The sequence below is a fragment of the Heloderma suspectum genome, chromosome 5, assembly GCF_057233095.1.
Source record: "Heloderma suspectum isolate Gila_16-S chromosome 5, 16-S_ref, whole genome shotgun sequence".
Taxonomy (NCBI): Eukaryota; Metazoa; Chordata; class Lepidosauria; order Squamata; family Helodermatidae; genus Heloderma; species Heloderma suspectum.
The window spans coordinates 207,358,280-207,385,311 of record NC_139462.1 but is presented as its reverse complement, the minus strand read 5'-3'; the positions used below and the strand labels follow the sequence as shown (position 1 = coordinate 207,385,311).

The following is a 27,032-nucleotide window of genomic DNA, read 5'->3' as shown; positions in this document are numbered from 1 at the left end:
AAAACAAATCAAAGAAAAAGCTTAGGGGAGCAAGGCGAGCTGAGTTGAGTAAGTACATGGAGGACCATTCAAAGAAAGCTAGTTAAAAACCACTCAGAGAAAGCGGGAGCCAGAAAAGCTCCACTCACTTTTCCCTGCAGCCCAACTGAGCAGCTAGGCTGCAGAGAAAAGACCACTGTTGTGGTACTGTTATTAGTGTGTGCTCATGTGTATGCACACAGACATGTGTGTCTCCTGACATACCACCCCATATCACATGTGGCCCTCAGGGCCAAAAAGGGTGTGCACCCTGTCTTAAATGATTGAAAATGTCAGTACCTATGGTGTTTCTTTTCCTCATCGAAACTTGCAAAAGGGGCTGACTTCTACTAGATCTTTAATGAGAAGCATAACTGCTTTGTGTATAGATACTCTGTCAGATTGCTGATACGATATTTGTCTAGGTGGACTTATCCTAATTTAATGTATATGTTCTTGCATTTACCACGCATATATTTTTCTGGTAAGCCAGCTTCCAGAGTTTTTGCTGTTTGCAGTTCCTGCAGATTTGCTTCTAGATTTGCAGCCAATAGTTCTCTTTGTTGTAGTAGCTCCTTTACTTTGTTCTCTGTAGAAAGAGGAAAAGTTATGTGCGTGCAATAGTTTTAAATAATTCAAGAGGCGGACCCTATAATATGGAATATATAAGAAAGTAGTTAAAAGCAGACATTGTCTCTGTATTAATGAATACGCATTTCAAAAATATCTGCAAAGCAAGGCTCAGAGGAGTCTATCATTACAAGCCCAACAAAGCAAATGACTGCTTGTGGAGTCTGAATCATGGAGGATAAGGCTATCACTCACCGTGTTCGCACGATTGGTGGCAATCAGCATGGCTTAAATAAATCATCGTAGCTTGAGGCACATGCTGGCTGCCACCGTGAATATTCAAGTCACTGCAGGCAGTCGCTGCGGCTTATCATGACTTGCGAACCTGGGCAGGATAGCTTGTTGCTGTCATTTACAAGCCACCCAGAAACCCTGGGCTATTCTTGGATTCTACTAGTCATGATGACTATATATTACTTCCATTATTAGTGGCTGTAAGATTCTCAATACTAGTTGTTGGGGAACACGACCAGAAGGGTAGTAAATTGTGCTCATTTTCCTGCTTTGGGGTTTCCTGTGGGTATCTAATGGGGTACTGTGCAAACAGAATGCTGGACTAAGGCCTTTACTCTCATCCAGCCTGGCTCTTCTTATATTCTCAGGCCCACGTTGCTAATTTTAAATTGGCCTCCGGGCCTAACTCCGAACAGTACTTAAACATGCAATCACTTTATCACATGGGCTTGTTTATAATTTCTCACATAGGTTCACTTGCTGATGTACCTCTCTTTAAATTCACCCATACTACACATTTGCATGTGGATTTCCCTCTCCATCATCGGTTTCCTTCCCAGCGTGACTTGCTTAGGAAAACATAACAAGCTGCTAAAACGGGCTCCGGGGCCAGCCCGGCCATCAGCTTTTGGCTCTGCTTTTGTAACAGCACACCTGTTTTCACCCTGGAGTATCCCAATTGACACGTCTTCCTTTTAACTTCCTTCACTTTTCCCCCTAATGTCTTATCTTTGATTAGATTGAAAGCCCAGTCTGTTATTTTTTAACTTTTTGTACAGCACCTAGTAGTACAGGTAACAACAATAACAACAATAGCAACAATTGCCCACTGTGAGTAATTGTCATTTTGGAGAACCCCACACAGACAGATCATATCAGGGCTCTTAGAAATGTTGACACAACCCACAGAAAATAGGACTGAGGCAGAGCAAAAGCAGGTTGTGGCCAAATGAATCAGTGCTGCATGTGCACAAAATATAAACACCTCACAGCACTTACCAGTCATTTCCGATGGCTGTGTAGCTGCAAGAGCCTGGGCTTGTTCCAAATCTTTCATATTAGATTCCAAGCTTGTTAGTAATAGGCTTCTTTTTTCTGACAGCTTGTTAATTTCCCCGTCTAAAATAACACATGAATATGAAGCTGCTTTATCCCGAGTCAGACCTTTGGCCCATCCAGCTCACTATTGTCTACCAGCTGGCAGTGGCTTTCAAGAATTTCAAGTAGGGGTCTTTCCCTGCCCTACTAGGAGATGCCAGGGATTGAGCCTGGCATCTTCTGTACGCAAAGTATGGTTGCAACAATAGCAACAAGTGCCCACCATGAGGTCATGATGATAACAATAATATTTATTTATTTATTTATTTATTAAATGTATTAATCGCCCATCTGGCTGGTCACCCAGTGCTCTAATGTGCTCTACCACTGAGCTGCAGCCCTTTTCCAAGCTTCTGAGCCATGAAACAGGCAGGGTGCTCACCTGTAACTGTAGTTCTTCGAGTGGTCATCTGTGCATTCACACATTTGGGCCCTGCAACTGTGCAGGGCCCTGTTCAGAAAACTTCTAAAGCTGAAGAAAAGGTTTTTGGAGGGAAACCCCCACCCCGCCATCTCCTGCGCATGTCCAAGTGGGTTCCTGCCTTCCTCCTCAGTTCCTTGAGACCGACTAGCTGGCCTCGTTACAGAGGAAGAAACCTACTCCAGTACTGGCAGCAATAAGGATATAAGAAGGCACACTTGTGAGGGAGCACGAGGAGGCCCAGTGACAAAGCATCTCGGTCCAGTGACAAAGCGTCGGCAAACAAGCGAGTTAAGCAACTGTGTGAGTTTAGCAGCAGGGTGAGGAAGCCAGGGCAGTCAACTCTTTCCTCCCTATTCTGTACTCACACTAAGTAACTGTAAATAAATAACTATAAATTATTTCCCTACCTTCTTGTAGTTGAAAACTAAGTTCTCCAAGGAAAACACACCCAAATAAAAAACTAGTTATGAAGATAGAAAGCCAGCAGGGGAGCGGAGGCTATCCGGTGTACTGCACTGAGTGTACAACTATCTACCTGCTGGATGGAAGTCGTGAGTGTGTGCTCGGTGAACTGAGCTCCTGGCTCTTAGGGAACAAGTTCATTCCCTTGAGGCGAAGGTTGCTGACCTGGGGAAGCTAAGAGAGGCAGAGAGGTTGGTGGATGAGACCTCCAGGGACCTATTAGCTGTGTCCCACTCCCAGGGTGACAGCTCCTTTGCTGTCATGGAGAATGCGGCTCTCAGGGAAGGAGGGCATCATTCTGAGGAAGAGGGAAATGATCCCTTAGAAGGGACCCATTCCTCAGAAGATGAACAAATATCCTCTCACACCGAGGATGAGCCTCCGGGGGGAGGGGGGCTTGTGGTAGTGGGAGATTCGATCATTAGACACATAGACAGCTGGGTTTGTGATGGGTGTGTCGATCGCATGGTGAATTGCTTGCCTGATGCAAATGTTGCCGATATCATACGCTGTCTAGATAGCCTAGTAGATAATGCTGGGGTGGAGTCAGTGGTCATGGTCCATGTTGGTACCAGTGATGTGGGGAAATGTAGCCGTGAGGTCCTGGAAGCCAAATTTAGGTTGCTAGGTAGGAGGTTGAAATCCAGGACCACCAAGGTGGCTTTTTCTGAAATGCTACCTGTTCCATGAGCAGGGACAGCTAGACAGGCAAAGCTGAGGAGTCTCAATGCATAGATGAGACTGTGGTGCACTGAGGAGGGGTTCAGATTTGTTAGGCAATGGGGAATGTTTTGGGACAAGCTGGGCCTGTACAAGAGGGATGGAATCCACTTGAACCAAAATGGAACCAGATTGCTGGTACTAAACATAAAAAGAGTGGCAGAGCAGCTTTTAAACTACACTCTGGGGGAAAGCCGACAGGAGCTGGGAAGCATCCGCTTTGGGTTACATCCTCCGAAAGGGATGAAGATGACAATGTTTTTGATTGCCCAAATATAGAAGGGGAGGAAATAGGCCAGGAGCACATAGTAGAACATAATAGCCAATCAAAGAGGCCAATGTCCCAAAGCAAAAGATGCACACGCCAGAGGCATCTGGGGAGGGACACCATATATAGGTGTTTTTATGCAAATGCTAGACACCTCCACGTCAAAATGGGAGAGCTGGAGCGCTTGATTTTAAAGGAAAACCTGGATACAGTAGGCATTACAGGCGTACTGGGGGAGCTGTTGCCCTCTACATCAAAGAGGGCATAGTGTCAAATGAACTACAACACCTAAAAGGGGTAGGCTCCTCTACAGAAGCACTGTGGGAGACAATACCACGCTCCAAAACTAATTTAGTGCTAGGAACATGCTTTAAACAACCTTGTCTCTATGAAAAACAAGGTAAGGAGGATGTAATGGCCCCAGCCTGTAACCAAGTCATCTGTAGTTTTAAAGGGGCTTAGAGATCCATAGTGCTCTCTTTAGGTTCATTATAAGTGCACTTTCCTTGCTAGTGGGCCTCTGAGCATGTGAGATGAGTCAAAAGTCGATAGCGTGGCCTCAGCACATTCCATGCTAACGAAAGCTAGTATCTTATCATGGCCTAGGATGTGCCTGAGAAGTGTGGCTATATTTATGCCGAGCTGCAGGTGGCGGTGCTGGGAAAGTTCTGATTGTTCTCCCTCTGAACAAGTACTTTCAGCCTATGCTGGAAAAGTTGCAGATGAATGCTAATTAACACTTGCTGCTGTCATGCTGCCTCACTGCTAACATGTATGTTATAAAATCCATTGAACCCCTTGGCTCTTGAGTTCAGAGAAGTTGTCTGATCCAACCATTGGGTATGCCTGTGTGCTGTAAGTAGTCAATAAAGGCTCCTTGTAAGCAAACCTGGATCTGGCCTATCATTATCTCGGCACCTCCAAACCTTAGCAGCCCATGGCCAGGGCATACAGAGGATCTGCTCTCAGTGCACAAAGCTCACTCAACCTATGAGCTGTGGTAATGGCAACCAAAAAACCAACCTTCCAGGAGAGAAGTTGAAGGTCCGTCTTAGCCAGAAGCTCGAAGGGCTTCAAAGTTAACATTTTTAAAACGAGACATAAACTCCATGAAGGGACAGGATCTTGAATCGGAGGATCTAAATTCTTAACACCCCATAAGAATTGACGTGTCAAAGGATGAATAAAAACCATAGAACCCTAGATAGAATCATGAGGCACTGAAATAGCTGCCAGGTACACTCTAAGGAATGCACGCTTAAGTCTCTTAGCAAAGAACGAATGAAGAAAGGTAAGTATACAGCTCAACAGAGCGGAATGAGGAAGAAAACCTTTGGAAGTAGCAAATGAAGAAAAGGATTTCCACTTACTTTCATATGACTTTCTAGTGGATGGTTTTCTAGCTGCCAGTAGCACTTGATGAATTTCATTAGGTAAATTAGTCAACTCAGGTGGATCTTTCACACTGTTAGTTTGAGGGTGTTGACATCTGGGTGAAGAATCTAACCGTTGTCCCTGGTAAGTAGTGTTGGTACTGAAGGTAGGCAGATGAATTACCCTTTCGCTAGGTTGAGGAGTGGGATGGACCACATTTGCCTCAGCTACCAAGCAGCGACTATAATGCAAACTGTGGAATCTGCTCAGATTTTGTGGTGCACCCTCACAATGAGGAGAAAAGGAGGAAACAGGTAAAACAGAGTTCCTGACCAGTGAAATTGGAAGGCGTCTCCCAGGAACCCCCACCCCACTCCTCCTCTGGAACAGAAGTCTGGGCAAACTCTGTTGTGAGGCACTGCAAATACATCTATTTGGGGAGCGCCCCATCTGCTGAAGATATAGTGTAGGAATACCAGAGCTAGTTGCCATTCATGGAACATCCTTGAGATGCAGCTTAAGGCGTCTGCCAGCATGTTGTTCTTCCTGGTTATGTGTAAAGCCATGATTGTAATTCCTCTGGCGATTGCCCAGTCAAAGATGTCCAGAGTCATCGAGGCTAAGCAAGAAGAATGCATCCCCCCTGTTCAATTGCCACAAAACTGCCGTGTTGTCTGTCAGTACTTGAACATGTCTGTGGGAAAGAGAGATTTTGAATGATCGGAGAGCCTTTTTCACTACTAGCAGTTCCAAGGCATTGATATGAAGAGTCCGTTCTGAGAGCGACCACAGTCCTTGAGTCTGCAAAGAACTGTAACAAGCTCCCCAGCCCTGTCAAGAAGCATCGGCGACCAACATCTGGGATGGAGGTAGTGGAGAAAAAGGATGACCCTATGACAGGTTGTGTGGCACCATCCACCCAAAGAAGACTGTCCGCTACCATTTGTGGTATTGTCAGTCGCACCCAACGGGCACCTTTGAAGTCTGTGAACACTCTTAAGAACCAGTTTTGGAGGCACCTCATTCAGGGTCTCACCCAGGCCACAACATATATTGTCGATACCTGGGAGACTCTGAACACTGAAAGCAGTTGTCCTGCGGGACTGAAAAAGCTTGCGCACCAGATCTACTAGGGAGACAAGCCTGTCCTGAGGCAAAAATGCTCTTGCTCTCGTAGAATCCAGCATTGCGCCTATAAAAGGCATTATTTGTGTGGGTTTTATCCTCAACTTCTGTTTGTTGATCGCTAAGCTCAACAAATGCAGAAGATTTCTGCACAGTTGTGCAGCCCACAATTGTGACTGCTTGATGAATGAGGTGCTCTGACAATGCCACAATCATTAATAGAACTCTATGTTCTGAGTATGAAGGTATGCACACCTTCATACTGCCACAGTTTTTGTAAATACTCTTGGAGTGGTAGCCAATCTGAAAGGAAGGACTGCAAATTGGAACATTTCCATTCCAATAATGAATCTGAGATATTTTGGTAAGATTCATTGATGGCAACATGGAAATAGGCATCCTTCAAATCCACCGCAGTGAACCAAACACCTCAACAAAGGAGAGACATAATTATAGCAGCGCATTCATCCAAAACTGTCTTGTTTTGATAAACTTGTTGAGTTTCCTGAGGTCCAAAACGGGTCGAAGTCCTCTGTCCCAATTTGGTACCATGAAGTAATGGGAGAAAAACCCGTCTTCTGTTCAGTATGGTAAAACTCGTTTGATAGCACCCTTGAGTAAGAGGGCATCTGTTTCCAGTTGTACTATCTTCGATGGTGCTGTTACTCTCATGTGGGGATGTCAGAGAATTCTGCCACAGATCTCGGTGAGGCCGAATGCCAGTGCATTTGGCCCCCCCGAAATCTGTGGCGGAACAAAGTCCCCCCACCCCCCCAAAGGCACGCGAAACAGGACACCTACCTGCTGCCGTTCTCGCTGACTTGCGAATGGTGGCCACGGCCGCCATTTGCTTCATCACTATAGCTGTGGTAGGCTACGTAAATACTTACGTAGCCTATCACGGCTAATGCAGGCACGCAAATGGCGTCCCTGCATTAGCCGTGATAGGCTGCGTAAGTATTTACATAGCCTGTCGCGGCAAAAAAAAGGGAACGCAAATGGCGGCGGCTACGGCAGCCGCCATTTGCGTTCCCTTTTTTTTTGTGGCCATGATGGCCTACGTAAATATTTACGTAGGCTATTACGGCAAAAAAGAGGGGTGCAAATGGTGTAGTGGCCGCCATTTGCGCCCATCTCTTTTGCCATGATAGGCTACGTAAATATTTACATAGCCTATCACAACCAAAAATAAAAGGGAATGCAAATGGCGGCTGCCGTAGCCACCGCCATTTGTGTTCGCTGTTTTGGGGTTTTTTTGCCGTGATAGGCTATGCAAATATTTACGTAGCCTATCATGGCAAAATACAGGGACGCAAATGGCGGCGGATACAGCCACCGCCATTTGCATCCCTGCAGGCTGCCCAGAAGCCGGATGTCCGGCTGCAGGAGGCCCTGGCCGGCGGCTCCGTGGAATTGCCACAGAGCGGAGCCAGCCAGAGAGAATTTTGGGGGAAGGGACGCAGCGCCTCCCCCGCACTGCAAATGTCACCCTGCGAAAAGGTAAGTGACTTTCATACATCCCTACTCTCATGGTACCGAGAGGAGGGAGGACTTCGAATTCTATCTTGTAACCATATTGGACAATGCCGAGAACCCAGGCATCTGTAGTTATCAGTAACCAATTTGGCAGGAAATGGGACAAAAGGAAATCGAATAAAGGAGGGCTGGCAAAAAGTTGCAATCAGTGCCGGGTCAAGTCAAAGTCTCTGCTTGGAAGAGTTGTCACCCCTTGTACGGGACTGATAAAAATGGTTAGAAGGTTGTTGCCTTCTATGGTTCTGCGGTTGATTAAATCGTGAAACTCTATCCTGATATTGTCACGAGTGTAGGAAAAAAGGCTGTTGCTATCTAAACCACCGTTTATACTTAGAAGAATTCTTCTGCACTATTCCCATCTTTTTCCTGATGTTTTTGGCTTTCTGAATGGCATCCATTGCCTCGTCAGTGCTCACGCTGACAAGGCCCTCTCCATCAAAAGGAAGGTCTTCAATGCGAGATTTTGCCCCGGAGTTAGGCCAGCTGATCTAAGCCATGCCTGTCTCCTAAGTGCGATGGCTCCCACCATAGCCTTTGCTCCACAATCTGCCTGGTGGCATGTTGTATTAATTTGCTGGCGTGATAATTTCATGCTTCCATTTGGAACACTCTCGCCAGTTCCCTTTGGTCCTCCGGTAGATGATCTCACAAAGAGCCAATTTTTTCCCAAAGTAAAAGTTGATAATGAGACATTGTTGCCAGATAATTGGCCACTTGGAGTCCTAGTGCTGTTGAGGAGTAAATTCTGTGGCCCAACAAGTCCAAACAACGGCCTTCCTTATCTGCTGGAGATGCATGGATTTTTTGCAATTTCCCCCGTGCAGATTCAACAATGATGGAATTAGGGTGAAGGTGTGTGAAAAGGAACTCCATACCCTTCTGCTGAACCCTATACAACAATTCCAAACGCTTCGAGGTTGGGGCCATAGACGATGGTGCCTTCCATGATCCCTTCATAGTCTGAAACAGAGTTGGAAGGAAAGGAAAAGAAACCAGGCCTGCAGCCTTTGTATATATCACATCAAAAACAGGATCCTGTATTTTCTCCGAAGGTTGCTGTGTTTCAATCCCCAACAACTGTGCCATTCCTAATATCTGATCTGTGAAATGATATAAGTCTTCTGATGGTGAAGCTCCTTCTTGTGCATCTATAGCTTCATCCAGTGACATGATGGAAGGTGGTGCCAAAGAAATTGAGATCGAGTCCAAAAGGTGGTCCTCAATCAACTGTGGAGAAGTCTCCATACCGCTCCCCTTTTCTTTGGGTCGATCACTTGGTCCCAGGTCCAGAGGAGGAGGAAGAGGATGAGAGACATCTATATCAGTAGGCTGGGTAGGCATCCTTAGGTTGTACCTGGTCCTTTAAAGAGGTGGAACACGGCAGGACTTGTGGTGGAGGAAGGAAAGGCTCATCCCTCAGTGGTCTCAATACTGTTGCTGAAGGAGCTTGTCGATATTGGGGAGGCGTGTTTCTCAGGACATGTTCATTATCAAGCAACGAATATCTGTCCCTTGCAAACTTCCAGTCATTGTACTGGTAGTGCTTTCTAGGAGGTAGAGACCAATTTGAATATCAATCCCAGTCCCGAACCAGGGAACGAGACCTATGGTATATCTCTCTGCCATATCGATCATGATGAGGGATTCTCGATCTATCCGATTGCATAGAATCTGGTGAAAAATCTCAGTAACGTCGATACAATGGTACAGAAGTAGGACGTAATAAAGAAGATGCCGGAGAGGTTTCACTAACCCTCAGTGGTGAGATGCCCCTAATTTCCCCTTTTGATGTTGACTCCATGGGAGCCAACTCCAACATCGATACTGGAGAAGGTCTGGGACCCATTGTCAATACCGATGGACGTGTCAGTACAGTAGACTCTAGTAACAGTGGAAGTGGCAGTACCGAAACCTGAGCTGGTTCATTATTGGTCGCTGGCTCAGGAGCTGCTTTCCAGATTCCTTTCATTTCTTATTTTTTTGCACTTCCACGGCAGCTCTTGGGGCTTTTGCCCTTTAAAGAGCTTTTTTTGCTGCAGAAACAGTCAGAAGCCTGCTGGGAGTAGGCGGGTCAGTCTGGCCCATGGTTAGAGCCAGGTACTTAGAAGACGTAGGCAGTAGGGATGTACGAAAGTTCCGCCACGGGTCTCAGGGAGGCCGAATGCCAGAGCATTCGGCCCCCCGAAATCGGTGGCGGAACGGCCCGCCACCCCCTCGCCACCCCCCCGGGACGGGACTTACCTTGGGCGGATCTTCCTGGCGGCACTGGCTCCAGCGGCGGCTCCGGCGGTGGTGTGGCGGCGGCAGCAGTAGCCAGTCTTCTGACTGGCTGCTGCCGCCATTTCCAGTTTAAAAAAAAAAAAAGTGATAGGCTACGTAAAGATTTACGTAGCCTATCACGGCTAGATTTTAAAAAAACACCGTGATAGGCTACGTAAAGATTTACGTAGCCTATCACAGCTGACATTAAAAAAAAAACAATGCGCGTATGCAAATGGCAGCCATGGCTGCCGCCATTTGCGTTCCTTATTTTGGCACGTCTTAGTCTACGTAAACATTTACGTAGACTAAGATGGCGAAAATAAGGGGAACGCAAATAGCGTAGACGCTACACTATTTGTGTTCCCCTTATTTTCGCCGTCTTAGTCTACATAAATGTTTACGTAGACTAAGACGGGCCAAAATAAGGAATGCAAATGGCGGCGGCCATGGCCGCCGCCATTTGCGTACGCGTGTTTGTTTGTTTTTTAAGTCAGCCGTGATAGGCTACGTAAACATTTACGTAGCCTATCACGGCTGACTGCAGGGACGCAAACGGCGGCAGCTACGGCCGCCGCCATTTGCATCCCTGCTAGCCAGCGGCTGGATGTCCGGCTGCTGGCGGAGCCGGCTGGCGGCTCCGCAGAATCGCTGCGGAGCACAGCCGGCCAGCCAGGATTCTGAGGGGGAAGGAATGGAGCGCCTCCCCCCCCACCATCAGCATAATCCGGGAAAGGTAAGTGATTTTCGTACATCCCTAGTAGGCAGGGAACTGCGCTTTGTCTGACATTGCTCAAGGCTGTTGCTTTGAAGCCTCTGACTGAGCTGAATCCACAGCTTTCTTCCTGTAAAGCTTTCTTCCACAACACTACTTTCAAGCTGTCTGAGCGATGGTGCTTCATTTGTTTTGTAAAGTTCATGCAATGATGGCAAGTCTCTACCACATGAGACTCCCCCAGGCACAATAAACAGAGAGAATGTCCATCTAAAGGGGGCAATTTCCTGCCGCATTGCAGACATTTCCGAAAAGGGACCTTAATGGCCTCTCCCCAATCAGAGATCACATGAAAACATAGAAAGAACTAAACTAATCTACTTTTTTTTTTAGGAAGAAGAGAGATAAACAAAAGATAGAATAAAAGGAAAAAACAGGTGGCTACTCAGTCAAAAAAAATTCTCCAGGGAGAACAAAATTCCCAATAAGGCATCCTTTCAGCAAAGCAGTTGAAAGAGAACTGAGGAGAAAGGCGGGAACCCACTTGGATATGCACAGCAGACGGTGAGGGAGGGTTCCTGCTGAAAACCTTTTCTTTAGAAGTTTCCCGAATAGGGTCCCGCGCAGGTACAGAGCCTATATGTGTGATGCACAGAGACCATGAAGAAGAAGCATTTGTTATTCACTAAGTTACAACCACTGTGAGATGTGATATGAAACTACTATATACATTATTAGTCTACGTTTACAAAACATTTACAAAAATATTAATGTGATCTTCACTAATAGGCAAAGTTGAAGTTCAGTTTAGTTACACTTGCCTACTGTCTCACTGCCATACTACATAATGCAAATGCATGTATGCATTTAACAGTCTGTTGTTTGTTATTTAAATAGCAGCACCAGAGGGGGTCAAGATTTTGGCATGTATGAAGCCAGGTTTAACCCTTTGACACCATGCAGCAGTCCAAATGAAAATTGCTCCTAGAAGCTCTTATTCCAATGGTAGCTTCCCTCCTGGGGGCAAATATGCACTAGAGGGAGTGGTTTTCATCATAGTCACAGTGTGGAGGGAAAAGATTAACTCCCATCCCTGAGTACCACAGTCCTGATTCCATCCTCCTATGACTGCTATTTAATGTTTTTAAAATCAGACACTTTAAATACATTCACACATTTAATGAATAATCCAGTTTGGTCTCCAGAAGAGATGAAGCAGAACATACTTCCAAAATCTTTGGCCCAGTCTACACAAAATAGCTTCGCAGGGCAGTTGTGTTCATACAGCAAGACCTTTCTATGTAGGGGTTTATAATATATAATATCATGCCACTGTAAACACATTTGGGTAGGTTTGGGGGATATGATATATGTCATGAACTGCTGCACATGAATAGCTCTCCACACAGAGGCTACTTCCAGAGAGAGTTATTTAAAGCCATCTCCACATGATGCACAACCCTGATTTGTTAACCTGTAAATCTTTAATTATGCACATCCATTACTTAACTGGAGAAGTCATAACTGGAGGCAGGAGTATACCATAGTTTTGCTGAATGTTTTGCTTTATGTTAAAAAAACATAAAAAAACTTGACCAGTATTTTTCACCAGACATAAATACACACATATTTCCTCTCATGTCTTATTATCTATAGGAAAAGGCCTGTTAGAGATGCTTCTGTAAGGTGCCATGGATAGTAACCAGAACATTTTTGCTGCTGTGGCATCTGCTCTTTGGAACACCTTGCTGAGTGAGGTTCAGCTAGCTACTACCCTACTTCTGTTCAGAAAACTGATTTAAGATCTTCCTTTTTAGGAAGGCTTTTATGACCTGTGTTTTAGAGGAGCCAACTGGTTTTTGTTTTGCACAGTTGTTTGATTTTATTTGTTTCTGGATTTATTACTTTGTTTTATTATATTATTTTACCTTTCTTATCGTAAGTCACTTTGAGGCTTTTTTGGCTAGGAGGTAGGGTATGTATTTTAAATCATTCATATTAATAATAATACATTTCATTTAGGAGGTTTTCCATTATGTTTTGGAGTCTAATTAACACGTTTTGATACCCACCAATGTCTTGCTGATCAGGTCTAGCAGCCTCTGCTTCCTTTAAGTTTGATTCCAATTCTGCAAGTAAGTCTCTTCTTTTCTCTGCCAACTCATTAATTTCTTTCTCTACAAAAATAGACATCTTTTAAAGCTGTATCTAGCCACAATAATGAAGGTCCTAAACATTTTATGCAGATAATTCTGGAGTTACCATTATATCATTGTAAGTTTGACATTGCACAACAAGTAGTATGCCCTATCCTAAGCATATTTATGTACTGCATTTTTCTCATAGATTCTACCTGACAGACCAGCTTCAGGAGCTTGTGTTTGCTGCAGAAGTTGTAGAGTTGCTGCTACATTTGCAAGCAACTTCCTTTTATTTTCTGTTTGCTCTTCCTCTGCTTCACCTACATGGAGTGTAAAATTTGAAAGATCATTCATTCATTTATTACATTTATTAATCGCCCATCTGGCTGGTCACCTAGCCACTCTGGGTGATGTACAAAGTATATAATGAAACAGTTTAAAACAATAAAATTCTACAGTAAAAACATTTTCTAAAATACGCTAACTCACCCCAAATGCCTGCCTGAACAACCAGGTTTTTAATGTGCGGTGGAAGCTCATTAAAGAGAGGGCGTGGCGGAGTTGCCTAGGGAGGAAGTTCCACAAAGTGGGGGCCACCACAGAAAAGGCCCTCTCCCTCGTCCCCACCAGTCTCACTGTCTTGGCTGATGGGACAGAGAGAAGGCCATCCGAGGCTGATCTTGTTCAGCAGCCTGTCTGGTGTTGCTGGAGGCACTCCTTAAGATAGGCTGGGCCAGAACTATATAGGGTTTTAAAGTTCAAAACCAACACCTTGAATTTGGCCCGGAAAACAACTGGTAATCACATCATTTAATCACAGGGACAAAATACGCTCTCCATCCTTTAACTACTATACTACAGTAAGTTTAGCAAACCTAGTCTTAGCAATAAGTGGCATGCAGTTCATATAATCTAGCTAGATATAGAAGGATCATTTCTTTGTGAGGTGGGATTGTATGAATTTCAAATGTGTTCATGCATAAATCTGTTCTGTCCTCTTTCAACATTAATGTAGATATGTTTCTAAAATGTACATGAAAATTTGTATATAAATATTCAAGTATGTATTTTTGAATGTATTTTCTCACAAAACACATATTTTTAGGGTGCAATTCTATGCATGTTTAGACAGAAAAAAGTCCTACAATTCTCAGCAATCCCCTACTGCTGTGACAGGATGCGTAAATCTGCACACTTTAACAAGACTTCTCCCTTCACAGCTGACTCTTGTACTATGTTGTGGAGGATCCTGAAGGCCAATTTTAGGGGAGGGTAAAGATGACAGCAGAGCTAGAGAGCTCTAGGCCTGATTGCACTGAATATAACTGTGAAGGGGAAGACGCCATGCCCTATGGATGCAGGCATCACTAAGACCCCCAAAGTCAGGGGAGAGGACTGTTAGCTCTAGAAGCAGTAGGCCAGTAATGACACCCAATGCTGGATGACAAAGAAGCCAACTAGTTTCTGGTTGACAAGACACTGGTCTGGAGGAGCTGTGAGAGGTCCTCTTGAATTCATCATTCTCTCACACTCACCTTCTCCTTTCTTTCTTTTTTTTCTTTGCTCACCCCCACTGCCACCTTTAAAGCAAAGTCCATAGAGCAACTTTGTTCAACTGGCACACAGAGCAACTATCATCCCCTGCCAATCTGCCATAAGAAAAGGTAGTCCTGTGTCTTATGGACTAGTTGTAGCCAATGGAAAGAGAGAGAAAGCTGCTAGCAACAACAGAACTCACTTTTTTGGTATGAATAAACTACTGTGGGATACTCAGGGAACACTAAGATGAATAGTCTCCTTCCCCCAGTCAATGCACCTTCTATGTAATGAAGGATAAATGATGTGCAAGTGTGGTGTTCAGCTCCTGAGGCTACAGACAATGCAGATATTGCAAACATTCAAAACTATTGTAGAACAATGGTACCCAACAAATAGAGTCTACACAAATCCTGCCTATCATAATTACCTGGCATAATATTCTATCACTTAAAAAAAGAACATTAAACAATATTCCCATACTGCACCAAAGGTTTTTGCTCTAGTACTTTGTGGGTCTGTCTCTCCAGCACTAAGCTGAAGATAATACAAATGCCACAACTAGGAAATTAAAATAAATCTTCTAGAACCAGCCAGCCATCTGGATAATTCACTGCGCGTCATGCTATGGCTGCCGTTGTTAATGTCCCTTTCACAGCAGGGTTGTCTAAGTGACTAACAAAGACTCCAACTGCCATTCATCTTCCGGCACCATCTCCAGTGTTTGCTGCCAGTTGTGTGAATGCTTGGGTGTTGTAGGTCAGAAGGGGCAGAGACATCCAGATCCATCTTCCTAAAAATTACATTCAATCAACGTACAGGACAATGTGAGATGGAATTAGAAGAACCACTTTGTAATGCATTACATTTTTTTCTTGTGTGACTGACAAAAATGAACAAAAAAGAATAATGTGAACCCACCACAATGAAGTGTTCTGATAACTGATAATGACTTATTAGATCTTTATATTGCTAACTTTGCACTTACCAGCTTGCTGTAGTTCATCTGGAGATAACAGCTGATTTAGTAACCGAAGTTTTTGTCTATCTGATAATTCTTCTGTCTCATTGGGGAAACATTGGGGAATGTAAATGGCAGAATTAACTATTTATAGTTTTTGATCATAAGTCTAATAATAAAAACAAACTCTTTTTTTTAGATTAGGCAGCCCATTCCAAACCCTTCCTATATTTGCTGCTATACTAGCATCCTGTGTGAAGCAAACAAGACAGAGCTGATTGTCCGATGTGCAGATGACCCCTTTTTATACTCAGTAATTTGGACATAGCCTAATAAAGATGTAGATCCCCAGTGAGGACTCCAGCAATGCCGCCACCCCATGGACTATCCCAAGGATGTATTGTACTTTCATATTCTAAGGAGCTCAGATTGGTACTTACCCATGCCTTGGCCAGGCTCTAGCAAGAGTTTAGCTAATGTTTCTGCTTCAGGCATTCCTTCCAGCTCTGTTAAATGGTCTGCTAGCTGAAGCATTCTTTCTTTGATCAAGTGCCTAGTTTTATCCTCTATAAAGAAAAACAAAGGAAATAATTTTTCTTTTCCTATTTCTCTTAGAGAACATTAACAGTGTTGTGTCCCCAGAGAACAGAAAATGTTAAGATAAACAGTGTTATCCATGTGTTCAGTAAAACATTATGTATTTTCATATTTGTGTGACCTCCTTCCAGAGTATGTATATTCTCTTTATACAGTCAATGTGATTATGTTTTACAAAAAAAAAGCCACCAGACACACTGAGACATTTCCGGTGCAATGATATACTTTTGGTCATCTCATCACAACTCTCAACCTAATTTAAAAAATGATAATAGCTTTTTCCTCTTCTTTGTGGAGTTATACTTTAAAAATTTCCACAGACTGTTTTCTCTTTAGAGGGGCTCCCAGGTGGAGGGAACATCTCCCACAGCCACAATGTCCTCCCGCACTGACTGGGAATAGTCAATCTGAAGGTAAATACGTGGCATAAAGGAGTAAAGAGTAAAGATTAAAATCGCAACCTTTATGCACACGTACTATTGTTTTCTCTCCCACTATGGTTGATTAGGGGGAATAAACTATACTGGCATCAGAACTGGCATAATTTGGCCAGCAATTCAATTTTGGGGCTCACCTCTCAACCATCTTGTGGACCCTTGGACACCCTGACATGCCCCCTAAATGTGCCAGGGGGATCCTTGGCCCTCACTACTGGTGGACATCAACACCTGTGGACCTTTCCACAGGTGTATTTTATTTATTTATTTATTTATTTATTTATTTATTTTCTATACCGCCCAATAGCCGAAGCTCTCTGGGCGGTTCACAAAAATTAAAACCAAACAACACACAATAAAACAATTTAAAATATATAGAACATTAAAACCACAATATAACAATACAACCACAATAAAACCTAGCAGCAGTGCAGGAGTTTAAAATACAGATTTAAAACAGCAAAGATAAAAATTTAGAAAGCTAAAATGCTAAAATTCCTGGGAAAATAAAAAGGTCTTCACCTGGCGCCGAAAGGAATACAATGTAGGCGCCAGGCGAACCTCACTAGGGAGCTCATTCCAGAGCTGGGGTGCCACAGCAGAAAAAGCCCTCCTCCTAGTAGCCACCCACCTCACTTCCTTTGGCAGGGGCTCACGGAGAAGGGCCGCTGATGATGACCTTAAGGTCCGGGCAGGCACATATGGGAGGAGGCGATCCTTCAGGTAACCTGGCCCCAAGCCGTTAAGGGCTTTGAATGTTAACACCAGCACTTTGAATCGGGCCCGGAAATGGACTGGCAGCCAGTGCAGCTGGAAAAGTACTGGCGTAATATGAGCTCGCAGGCCAGTCCCTGTTAACAATCTTGCTGCCCTATTTTGGACCAGCTGAAGTTTCCGGACCGTTTTCAAAGGCAGCCCCACGTATAATGCATTGCAGTAATCCAGACGAGAAGTTATCAGAGCATGGATAACTACTGGAGGTGTACTCCAGGTGTACTGGGGGCTCCAGCAGTGTAAGCCCCAAATCTCCCTCTCTGCCAGTGGAGCAGAACTTACCCAAGGTGTGGGCAACTTGTTTTCCAGATATTTTGGCCTACAACTACCATTAGATATATTGTTAATATGATAAGCAGTATATAAATCTCTTAAATACATTTTTTTAAACTCCCACCATCCCTTACCATTGGCTATGTTGGCTGGGTCTAATGACAGTTGTTGGCCAAAACATCTGAAGGGCCACAAGTTGCTCATCCCACCTCACACTGTTTCCAATAGGCAGTTTTTAAGATTGCTCCATAAATATTTTAAAAATTATTAGGAACTTTTGCACCAACTTAGGATTTTTGACATAACACTTCCTGTTCTCCAAAACCCATGTTATTGCATGTCTTATCAAATAACTTTTTTCACAAAAAAGGAATAACTACCTCCACGTCCTACTGAATCTATATGAATTCCAGGGATTCCTTTTTCCAAAATTAAAGGCTATTGAAAATAAGAAAAAAATAGTAAATACAAAAATTCCATCTTGTGCTTCTTTGATATGTGTTAATCTGACTATTTCCCACTGAGATCTGCCTGTAACCACAGTTTAGATTTTCTTTCCTTCTCTTCTACTGTTGTTACATTCCAATCTATAATCAAGATGCCACTGAAAGGCTTTGATGTTAGTAGCAAAAGGCTTACGTCAGCCTCCCCCAACCTGATGCCCTTCAAATGTTTTGGTCTACAACTCCCATCAGCCGGAGCCAGCATGGCCAATAGTCAAAAATCCTGGGAGCTGTAGTTCAAAACATTTTGAGGGTACTACGTTGGGGAAGTCTGGCATATGTAGAGCTTTAAAGATGCCCTGCGTTCTGATGTGGACCAGCAGCTCCATTTCGAATCTCTAGCCCCTGCTGTGAAGGAATGTTCCCAGTTTAATAACTTTTTCACAATAGCCAACTGATTTGAACTGGCTGACCCTTTTGTCAAGGACAATTAATCCAGCTCACCTCCACATTTCTCGTCATCCATTAATATACTACTTAGAAGAATTTTGAGATGAGGCATCAGTTTGTCACAAAATGTTTTATAACATTTACCTGTGTAGCCATCAACCCTTGGTGATTTCCCCAGTTTTAGTTTTTTTAATAACATCTCTAATTTCATTGTCAGAAATGAATTGCTCTAAAAATGCTTTATGTGTCTCTGAAAGCTGTTTAAGACACAGGATGTCCAGAAGGTCACTGGTCTCTCCTTGTTTGGGGTTATTGAACCGGTAGAGCTCCAAGTAAAATTTGTTGACGGCTCTATTAATAGCTATCTGCTGCATTTCTGTTTTCCCTGCCACATTTTTAATGGACAGTATATCAGTTCCAGAGTTTCTTCTTCAGCACCTCACCCGAATTCAGAAAAATGACAGTTGAGGAAAATCAGAGATGTTTGGATGCAATCAACATTCAGTCCTTTCATCTCCACTATCTTAGTAGCGAGAGAGCTATATATTTCATTACTACCTGTGCTTGTGAACAGTCAATAGGTTTCCTATCTCTGTTATCAGGCATTCTCTAGCCTGGATCCTTTGTTTCTTCAAGAGTGAGCCTTTCTGTATGAACAGTTCCTGCAGGATCGCCTTTAAAGTATCCCATAGCAATGCTGGAGATGTCATGGGCACAGTGCTATCACTATAAAAAGTTTTAATATTATTTTTAATTTTGTCCACAAGGATTTGATGTGTGAAGAGACTAGAGTTCAGTCTCCAGATATGGGTACATGCGGTAGGACTACCAAACCTTAACGTCAGTCCTATTGGAGTATGGTTTGACAATGTAATCAGACCAATGTCTTTGTCTTGAACTGTACAGAACAAGGGCTTGGAGATTAAGAAGTAGTCAATATATGAATAGGATGGATGTCGGGAGGAAAAGAACATATATTCACATGTAGTGTGGTGCCTTTTCCTCCAGGCATCCACCAGTCCTTGGTCCCGCAAAACGTTATTTATTGCAGTAGGCACCTTTGCAGATTGGAGGGTTTGGGAAGTACTGTCCAAGTCATGGTTCAGGATCGTCATATTCTTTCTTAGGACCATCTCACCAGCATCAAAGCTCTCTAAAGTTTGGGCCTTAATTGGGGGCATAAAACAAACCCAGGGTGATTTGTTGTTCCCCTTCATTAGTACAAAGTGTCCAGCAGAATCCCGAAGAACACCTTGCGTTACAAAGGGGCACCATTTTGAAAACAGTATAGAAACACCTTGTTTCTTAGTAGACCCACTCACACAAAATTGTTCACTCAGGGAGGGGTGAGACGTGACCTGCTTCACTTTATTTCTTTTATGTGTTTCCTGTATGATAAGGATGTCAGGATTATATTCCTTGACTACCTTAAGAATTCTGTGCTTATATTTGAATTGCATGTCTCTGTAAAATGAATTAAAAAGCAAGACTGTCCATTTTAAAATGACTCTCTTTTGCTTGTTAATCATTTAGATGTATGGATTTTGTGGAATCCATTCCCTCTGTTTTTTGTAGATTGTCAGGCATCTTTCATTTCATCATCTGCTCATGGACAGAATTGGATTTTTTTTTTTACCAGAATTTTGTTCAACTGGCACTAATTCGCATTAGCACTCACACTAGCTCAAACATGCATCAGTTAGTGCAAATTAGTGCTAATGTGCATTAGCAAAAATCCCTCCCAAAAGTGAAAAACCAGTTCACAACTCTGTGGAATCCAGGTGACTCAGCAAAAGCCAGTCCACTGCGGAATCCACAGGTCAGATTCATAGAAATTCAAACTCATTGGAATCAGTTGCAGATTTCTCCAACATCCCTATTCAGAAATAACATGTTCCAAAGTAAAAGGTTCTCTCAAAGCCCCTTTAAGGTAAATTCACACATGCAAGTACATCACTCAATGTCTCATATAGCTCAGTTATTCAATACTAATTGATTCACAACAGATGTGAAAACTTGCACTCTGTGTTTAAGGTGTCAGGTGATATGAAAAGTCTATGGTTTCTAGTCTGCCATAAATGTTTCACAGATGTAAGATATTACCTGTTGTTTCACCCATCAAGAGCTAATCATTAATGTGACCTGAAATGCTAACAGGTGGTTTTCTCAGTATTATAATTAAACATATTCTTTATATTTTAACATTTGATATAAATATTAACTTCCACTGCTGCTGACATATAACTTTGTTTATACCAACATAAGGATATCATAGCCAAGAGCCAAGGCTACATACTGTTAGTAGATAATAATACTACCCCCTGTCACCTTTGGTTTAAGGTATCTTCTTTGCTGTAGTGACAGTTGTTTGTACCTTCTGGAATGAAAGTTACCTTAGTGGACTCCTTAGGTTCAACTGAATCTTCCACTTCAACTTTTGAAAGAAATGGTGAAGCTTTCTCCTCACTGATGTGCAAACTCTCATCCTCTTCTTCAATAGTGGGTTGAGGAGAGGTAGTAATTTCTTTTTTCCTTCTTTTTGAGTCTGGTGGAAGCATTTCCTCAGGAGACTTATCTGAAGTTTGCGGCAATGTTTTTTCCTCATCTTTTGTGGAATCAGGCAACTGCTCCTTTTCTTGGATAGGAGGTAACACTGGGAGCTCCGAACGTGTTTCTTTCCCTGTGCTTTAAGATTTAAGAAATAAAAATTATACACTAAGAAAGGATATAAACAGCTGCCCTGTATTTTCTCAGTGGCATTATATGTTTTTAAAGTCAACTACAGAGTTATCTATTATTAAAGAAGGGCAAAGCAATCCTAAGTGCTGTTGGGGAGGAGTACAGTGGTAGATCTACAGCTTCATCGGAAGCCTTGGGCCTGCAAGGGAAGAAAGAATCGGTGGGGGCTGAATTCACAGGGCTTCCCAGCTTGCTGGATCTTTTCATCTTAAATTCCCCCACCATATCCATTGAAAGCAATGAAAGGGAACTTAGTTATCCTAGCTCCAGGCTGGCATAGCCGGCAGGCCCAAATCAGGCCCCTCTCAAGGGAATGGAGTTTTGGATCCAGCAGATCCAAAGCCAGCAGTCCCCCAAACTATCCCCAGAATGCTATTTGGGGGGCTTATGCTTCCTACAGCTAGCAGGAACACTGCTGGTGGTGGCTTTTTACACTCTCTGTGGACACAATGGGGGCCTCCATAGTGGCAGAGCTCACCCTGCTGCTGGAGGCTTACCTCTGCCAGATCCTAACCCTCTCCAGCAACTAACAGGGGATGGGGAGTTAGGTTTGCTCTCTAAGCCAAGGAGCAGACACAATTCTTAATTCTAAGCAAATTGAAATTTACTATATTTCCTTTACACTTCACTTTGTGCACAAAAAAGCAAGTACATGGGTGCTCAACTTTTTCATTTATCCAAAGTGCTTCAGATTACAATCACATTTATTCAGGCAATATTTTTTGCATATAAGTCTCTCTGTTGTTAAAAAGAAATTAGAGAAACAAAAACTTTCTCAATGTTCTCTTATTTATTAGCTAAATCGCAGAAATAATAAGTGCTCTAATATCTACTGTCTAACTGTCAGTACTTCTTGTTTAGGTAGTTTAAACCAGGCTGTACTCCATTTCCATTTCCAGCCATTTCATTCCTAAATTTATTTCCCTTTCCTTGTAATCACAGACAGCCTTTTCAGAGTCAGAATTAATCCAGCACAAGACTGTGGTTCTTTTGAAGTATTTTCTAAATATTATTAAGTTTTCACAGGGTGTTTTACAAGGAGACTGTATGGTCTTTTAAATATATTGTTATCCACTCCAAATCTCCAAATTTAATATTCCATGCACATGGAACCACCAAATCTAGACATAACAGCTCCCACTATACTTCAACAGTAGCTCCCTCACTGCTAGCTTCAGTATTTAGGGTCAAAAAGAAGTGCAAGAAGCAGTATCCTAAAAAAAGAGAGGTACATACAAAAGTGTTGGGGTATTGCACCATAATCCTTCAGTAAACCTATATTTAGACTGTGCCAAATATATTTATCTGTAGAACTTGATAGTCATTTTGTAATGTTAAGACTGATAAAGTAAAATGTTAACCTTTCAACTTACCAGGCATAACAACCTTGTGGTATCCCCTTCTGTATTGTATAGATTCCACATAAACTGATTTCTGCTGTTAGACAGGTGTTATCCTAGGCACTTCCTCCTAGGTTTAAAATATCCTATGCAAGAAATAGCCTTTTAAAAAATTATGTATAACCATTTGACCAAGTTTTTAAAAATAGCTTTTATTGATTTTTCTTTTACAAATAAAACATGAACAAACAAGAAAACATCATGGGAATACATCGAATACATTCAGTCATCAATATCACGTATTACATTACAGAGATTGCATCACCTAAAATCTATTCATTTATTCTACCCTCCTTCATATCTTGATATCCTAATAAAACCTTCCATAAGTGATCATGAGTCTGTGGTGATTTTAATGTTTCCTTGTGCCAAATCATATAAGTTATAAATTGATGCCAAGTTGCATAGAAGTCTTCCTTGCAGTTAACATTCATGGTCGCCCTTTTGACTTGGGTCCGTTTTTCCATAAGGGCAATTGACCAAACCCTGAGGGACTATCATTGTAATGGGCCTCCTTTCCAGCTGGTTGTGATTTCCATCTGGGCCACTGCCATAAGAAAGTCAGTAGTTCTTTGTTTTGTAGTTTGCCATCTTCCTTGTTATATATCGATAGCAGACCCATAGCTGAAGAAGATTGATCATTTGTCCTGTTATTTTGCCAGCTTCTACAAACTCCTCCTGCCAAAATTGTTGTATAATAACACATGACCACCACATATGAAGAAATGCACTAGTCATGTTACAGTCCCACCAACACACAGGAGTGGTTAATCTGTATATCTGGCTTAACTTTTGTAGTATTAAGTACCACCTGTATAAAATTCTAATTTTGTTTTCTTTTATTTTCATAGAAATAGATTTCATTCAGCTCAAGTCTCCATAATGTTATCCATTTTGTATGCATTCCCAGATCCTTTCCCCAGATTTGTTTGATTCCTTCTGTATTTCCAAACTGGAAATCCAAGATGAGCCCAGTTGAGGTTATTCCTTTAATTTTTGACCTTCACTACTAATGTCTCACATTGCATTAAAGTTCTTACTATTCAGCTGGATTATTTTCAATCATTTCTCCAATAATCTAACATGACTAAGTGTCTCCATCTATATCCAATCCTCTTTTTGCAGAGTTGCTCCATATTGGGACAGAACATTCTTCTTTGCTTTAGAGTTTCAGGACACAGATCCTGAAAAATTTGTATTGAGCCCCTTCATGTTCCAGTTTCGTCCAATGTCTTGTGGCCTCCAAACTGGCGGGGGTTTGTGAGTCTCCTACGATGTGCTACTATGTCACATGGCCTTGCTCCAGGCAAGAGTTTTGCATAGAGAGCCCTCTGTGCCCAAACAATTTCAATATTAGCCAGGTCCAGTTCAAAGAAGAGTTGCATAAACCATTTAGTTTAAAAAGTCACTCATATTCTCCCCCCTCTAAATTCTCCCCAAGTCAAAGGTTTGACCTCCAACTCCTTATTCTCCAAGGACTCCAGCCAGTTCTGGAGATCTGTATTAGATTGGATCAGGCTTGTCAATGAATTTGACATCTGAAGCTGAGATTTAGGGCTTCATTAGCAATGTTTGAAATGGTTGACACTTTTTCTCCTACCTCTGTTACCTTGTCCTTTAAGGGCTGGATGGCCTGAGCTCATTCCAGCCTCATTTGTTTTAGCTGGTTAGCAATGTCAGCCATTGGTCAGTTGCTCCACTCAGAGCCTTTGGTGTGCTTTTCCCCATTAGCAGCTTATCTTCTTCCCTTCTTCCCTCACTTTTTAGCATTGTTTTTGGCTTCAAAAAAGGCAGTAAGTTCACCTCCTTTGTTCTGTTGATTGCTCTGTACCACTCATCCCCTTCTGTCTCTCTATTTTAATTCAGTAGAGGCTTTGCATGTTATGTTTAAACAGTTTACTGCATGATGTCAACGTGCCCTGTTAGGATGATGCCATCCCTCCAGTTTGACCAATTTGAAATGTAACTGAAATACTTTTGATTGTTTCAAAACTACCTGATCCATGAGGTTACTAGCTGTAGCTGAACACAGAGACTGGGTTCACATGAGACGATAAGTCATGGTGGGTTGTAAGCCCTGTTTGTGTCAGCATGCACAGAAAAGGGATAACGATCGGAGCAGAGAGGGAAGCCAGGAAAGTTCCTCTCTGTAGGGATGAGGATACAAGAGGAGTTGTGCAACAAAGGACGCTGGGATACGTGCAGGAAGCAGGCTGGAGAACTAAGGGGGAAACAACCCACAGCAAGCTGCAGAGACCCAGATAATCTGTTGGGAGGAATGTGGGTTTGCGAGCGAACAACCAAACCATGAGGCTTACTTTCATTTCATTCATTACATTTCTATACCACCCAATAGCTGAAGCTCTCTGGGCAGTTTACAAAGATTATTTTCAGGGTGCTTATCATGACATGTGAACCAGCTCTGTGTAATTCTCTTGTTAAGTTGGTTATAGTTTAAGCTTGCTCTGGGCAGAAATTGTTGTGATACCTGTGAAAAATCCAACATGTCAGATTGTGATCTGGTTTGCATGAGCACCAGAGCCCACTGTGGCTTATTAGCCACGGTGGGCTGCAATGCCCATGGGAGCCAGGTTTCCCATTTCTTCTCATTACATGCAAAACCAGCAAGGGTAGGATGTTGACAAGCCACCTGGAACCCATAGGCTGTTTTAGGGTTGTGGATGGCTTGTCAATCAGCCCAACAGCCCACCCCCACCAGGTTTGCATGTAACGAGAAGCTACAGCACATCATCACCACACCCTGAATATTCAGAATGGCAGCCCCTGCCACAATGAGAAGCTCCATGGGGAAAATCACCCACAGTGGCTTCTTGTTATGTGTGAACCAGGCCATGTGCCATGGTTTATTTTCTTCTCTACAGGAGAGAAACAAGGGTCTTTCTGAAAATGAATTAACAGACTTTGTATTTCTGATAACAAGAATTTTGACTGTTCAGCCTTGAGCATCTAATATAGAAAAGTGTATCAATGATTATTCCTTTTTTGTTATTTTCTTGGGCTAGATCTTCACTGCTGTTTTATAACAGTATTGAAGCCCACTGATAACTGTTGGGGCACATTACACATTCAATATACTGCTTTTGTAGTGTTATTTACTGCTTTATATTCCACATTATCCAATATACTGCAACAAATGTCATTGTTTCTCCTACGACTTATAAATGCACAAGAAGGATATAGCGTTACCATGACGGGATCATAATGATATGACACAAGGTGTAGATCTGGCCTTACATGCTTGAATGTATTCTCTTTTTGAAGAAAAAGTTTTCCTCATTACTTTAGGGATGGACGAAAGTCCCTTACCTGATCCCGAAGCTTGCTTCGCGGTGGGGGGGAGGCGCTCCGTCCCTCCCCCCGAAATTCTGGCCGGGGGGGAGGCGTCCCGTCCCACCCCACCGAAATTCTGGCCAGGGGGGAGGCGCCCCGTCCCTCCGGCCACGAAACGTCGTCTCCTGCCGGGACGCAAATGGCGGCGGCTGTAGCCGCCGCTGTTTGCGTCCCTGCAGTCAGCCGTGATAGCCTACGTAAATGTTTACGTACCCTATCACAGCTGACTTAAAAAAAAAAAAGCGCGTACGCAAATGGTGGCGCCCATGGGCGCCGCCATTTGTGTACGCGCTTTTTTTTTTCCCCCCAAAGTCAGCCGTGATTGGATACGTATACATTTACGTAGCCTATCACGGTGTTTTTTTTAAATCTAGCCATGATAGGCTACATAAATCTTTACGTAGCCTATTATGTTTGCTTATTGTTGTTTTTACTTGGAAATGGTGGCAGCGGCAGCCGGTTGGAAGACCAGCCGCCGCCACCGAACCGCCGCCGGAGCCGCCGCCGCCAGGGACATTCGACCAAGGTAAGTCCCGTCCCGGGGGGGGGGTGGCAGACCGTTTCTCCACCAATTTCCGGGGGCCGAATGCCCTGGCATTCGGCCTCCCCAAGATTCGTGGAGAAATTCTCTGACATCCCTACATTACTTTGAAAAAACATCTGGTCTAATGCTGCATGAATATCAAACAGCTTGGTTCTATGTGAGCTGGACTTATTAGGATGGTGGGTGGAAGAATTAAATAAGAAAATTATGCATAGGCTCCCAATAGGTTTGATAGTAGTTCATCTAAATCAGGTATCATTCTCTAGCTAGAAATAAGTATGTGGAAATATGATGGCAAGAAACAAGTGGGTTCAATTCAACAAATCCCTGGTTTTGCCATTTCAAGTGGCTGAGATGAGCAGAGAAAGTAGTATAATTCTCACGCAGCTTTTGGGTGAGAGTTGTGCTGTACCTGATAATCAACAAATCATTCTTTTGTTAGTTTTGCATTAATCTGGCCAATCTGGATAGTGCATTATGGAACAACATCGTTCTCTGATGGGGGAAGGGGTCTACACATCAC

At 43.1% G+C, this 27,032-nt stretch overlaps 1 protein-coding gene across 1 annotated transcript in view; it reads right to left on the bottom strand.

Moving 5' to 3' along the window:
• The window catches only part of CCDC7 (coiled-coil domain containing 7), a 360,733-nt gene that overhangs the window by 196,731 nt on the left and 136,970 nt on the right, over positions 1-27,032 (bottom strand). The window contains exons 19-26 of the mRNA XM_084859830.1: positions 20,869-21,160; positions 17,963-18,020; positions 15,942-16,067; positions 15,529-15,600; positions 13,217-13,324; positions 12,936-13,040; positions 1,882-2,001; positions 485-607 (exon numbers count right to left, since the gene is read on the bottom strand). Coding sequence (XP_084715956.1) covers positions 485-607; positions 1,882-2,001; positions 12,936-13,040; positions 13,217-13,324; positions 15,529-15,600; positions 15,942-16,067; positions 17,963-18,020; positions 20,869-21,160 — 1,004 coding nt within the window. The remainder of the gene's footprint in view (positions 1-484; positions 608-1,881; positions 2,002-12,935; positions 13,041-13,216; positions 13,325-15,528; positions 15,601-15,941; positions 16,068-17,962; positions 18,021-20,868; positions 21,161-27,032) is intronic.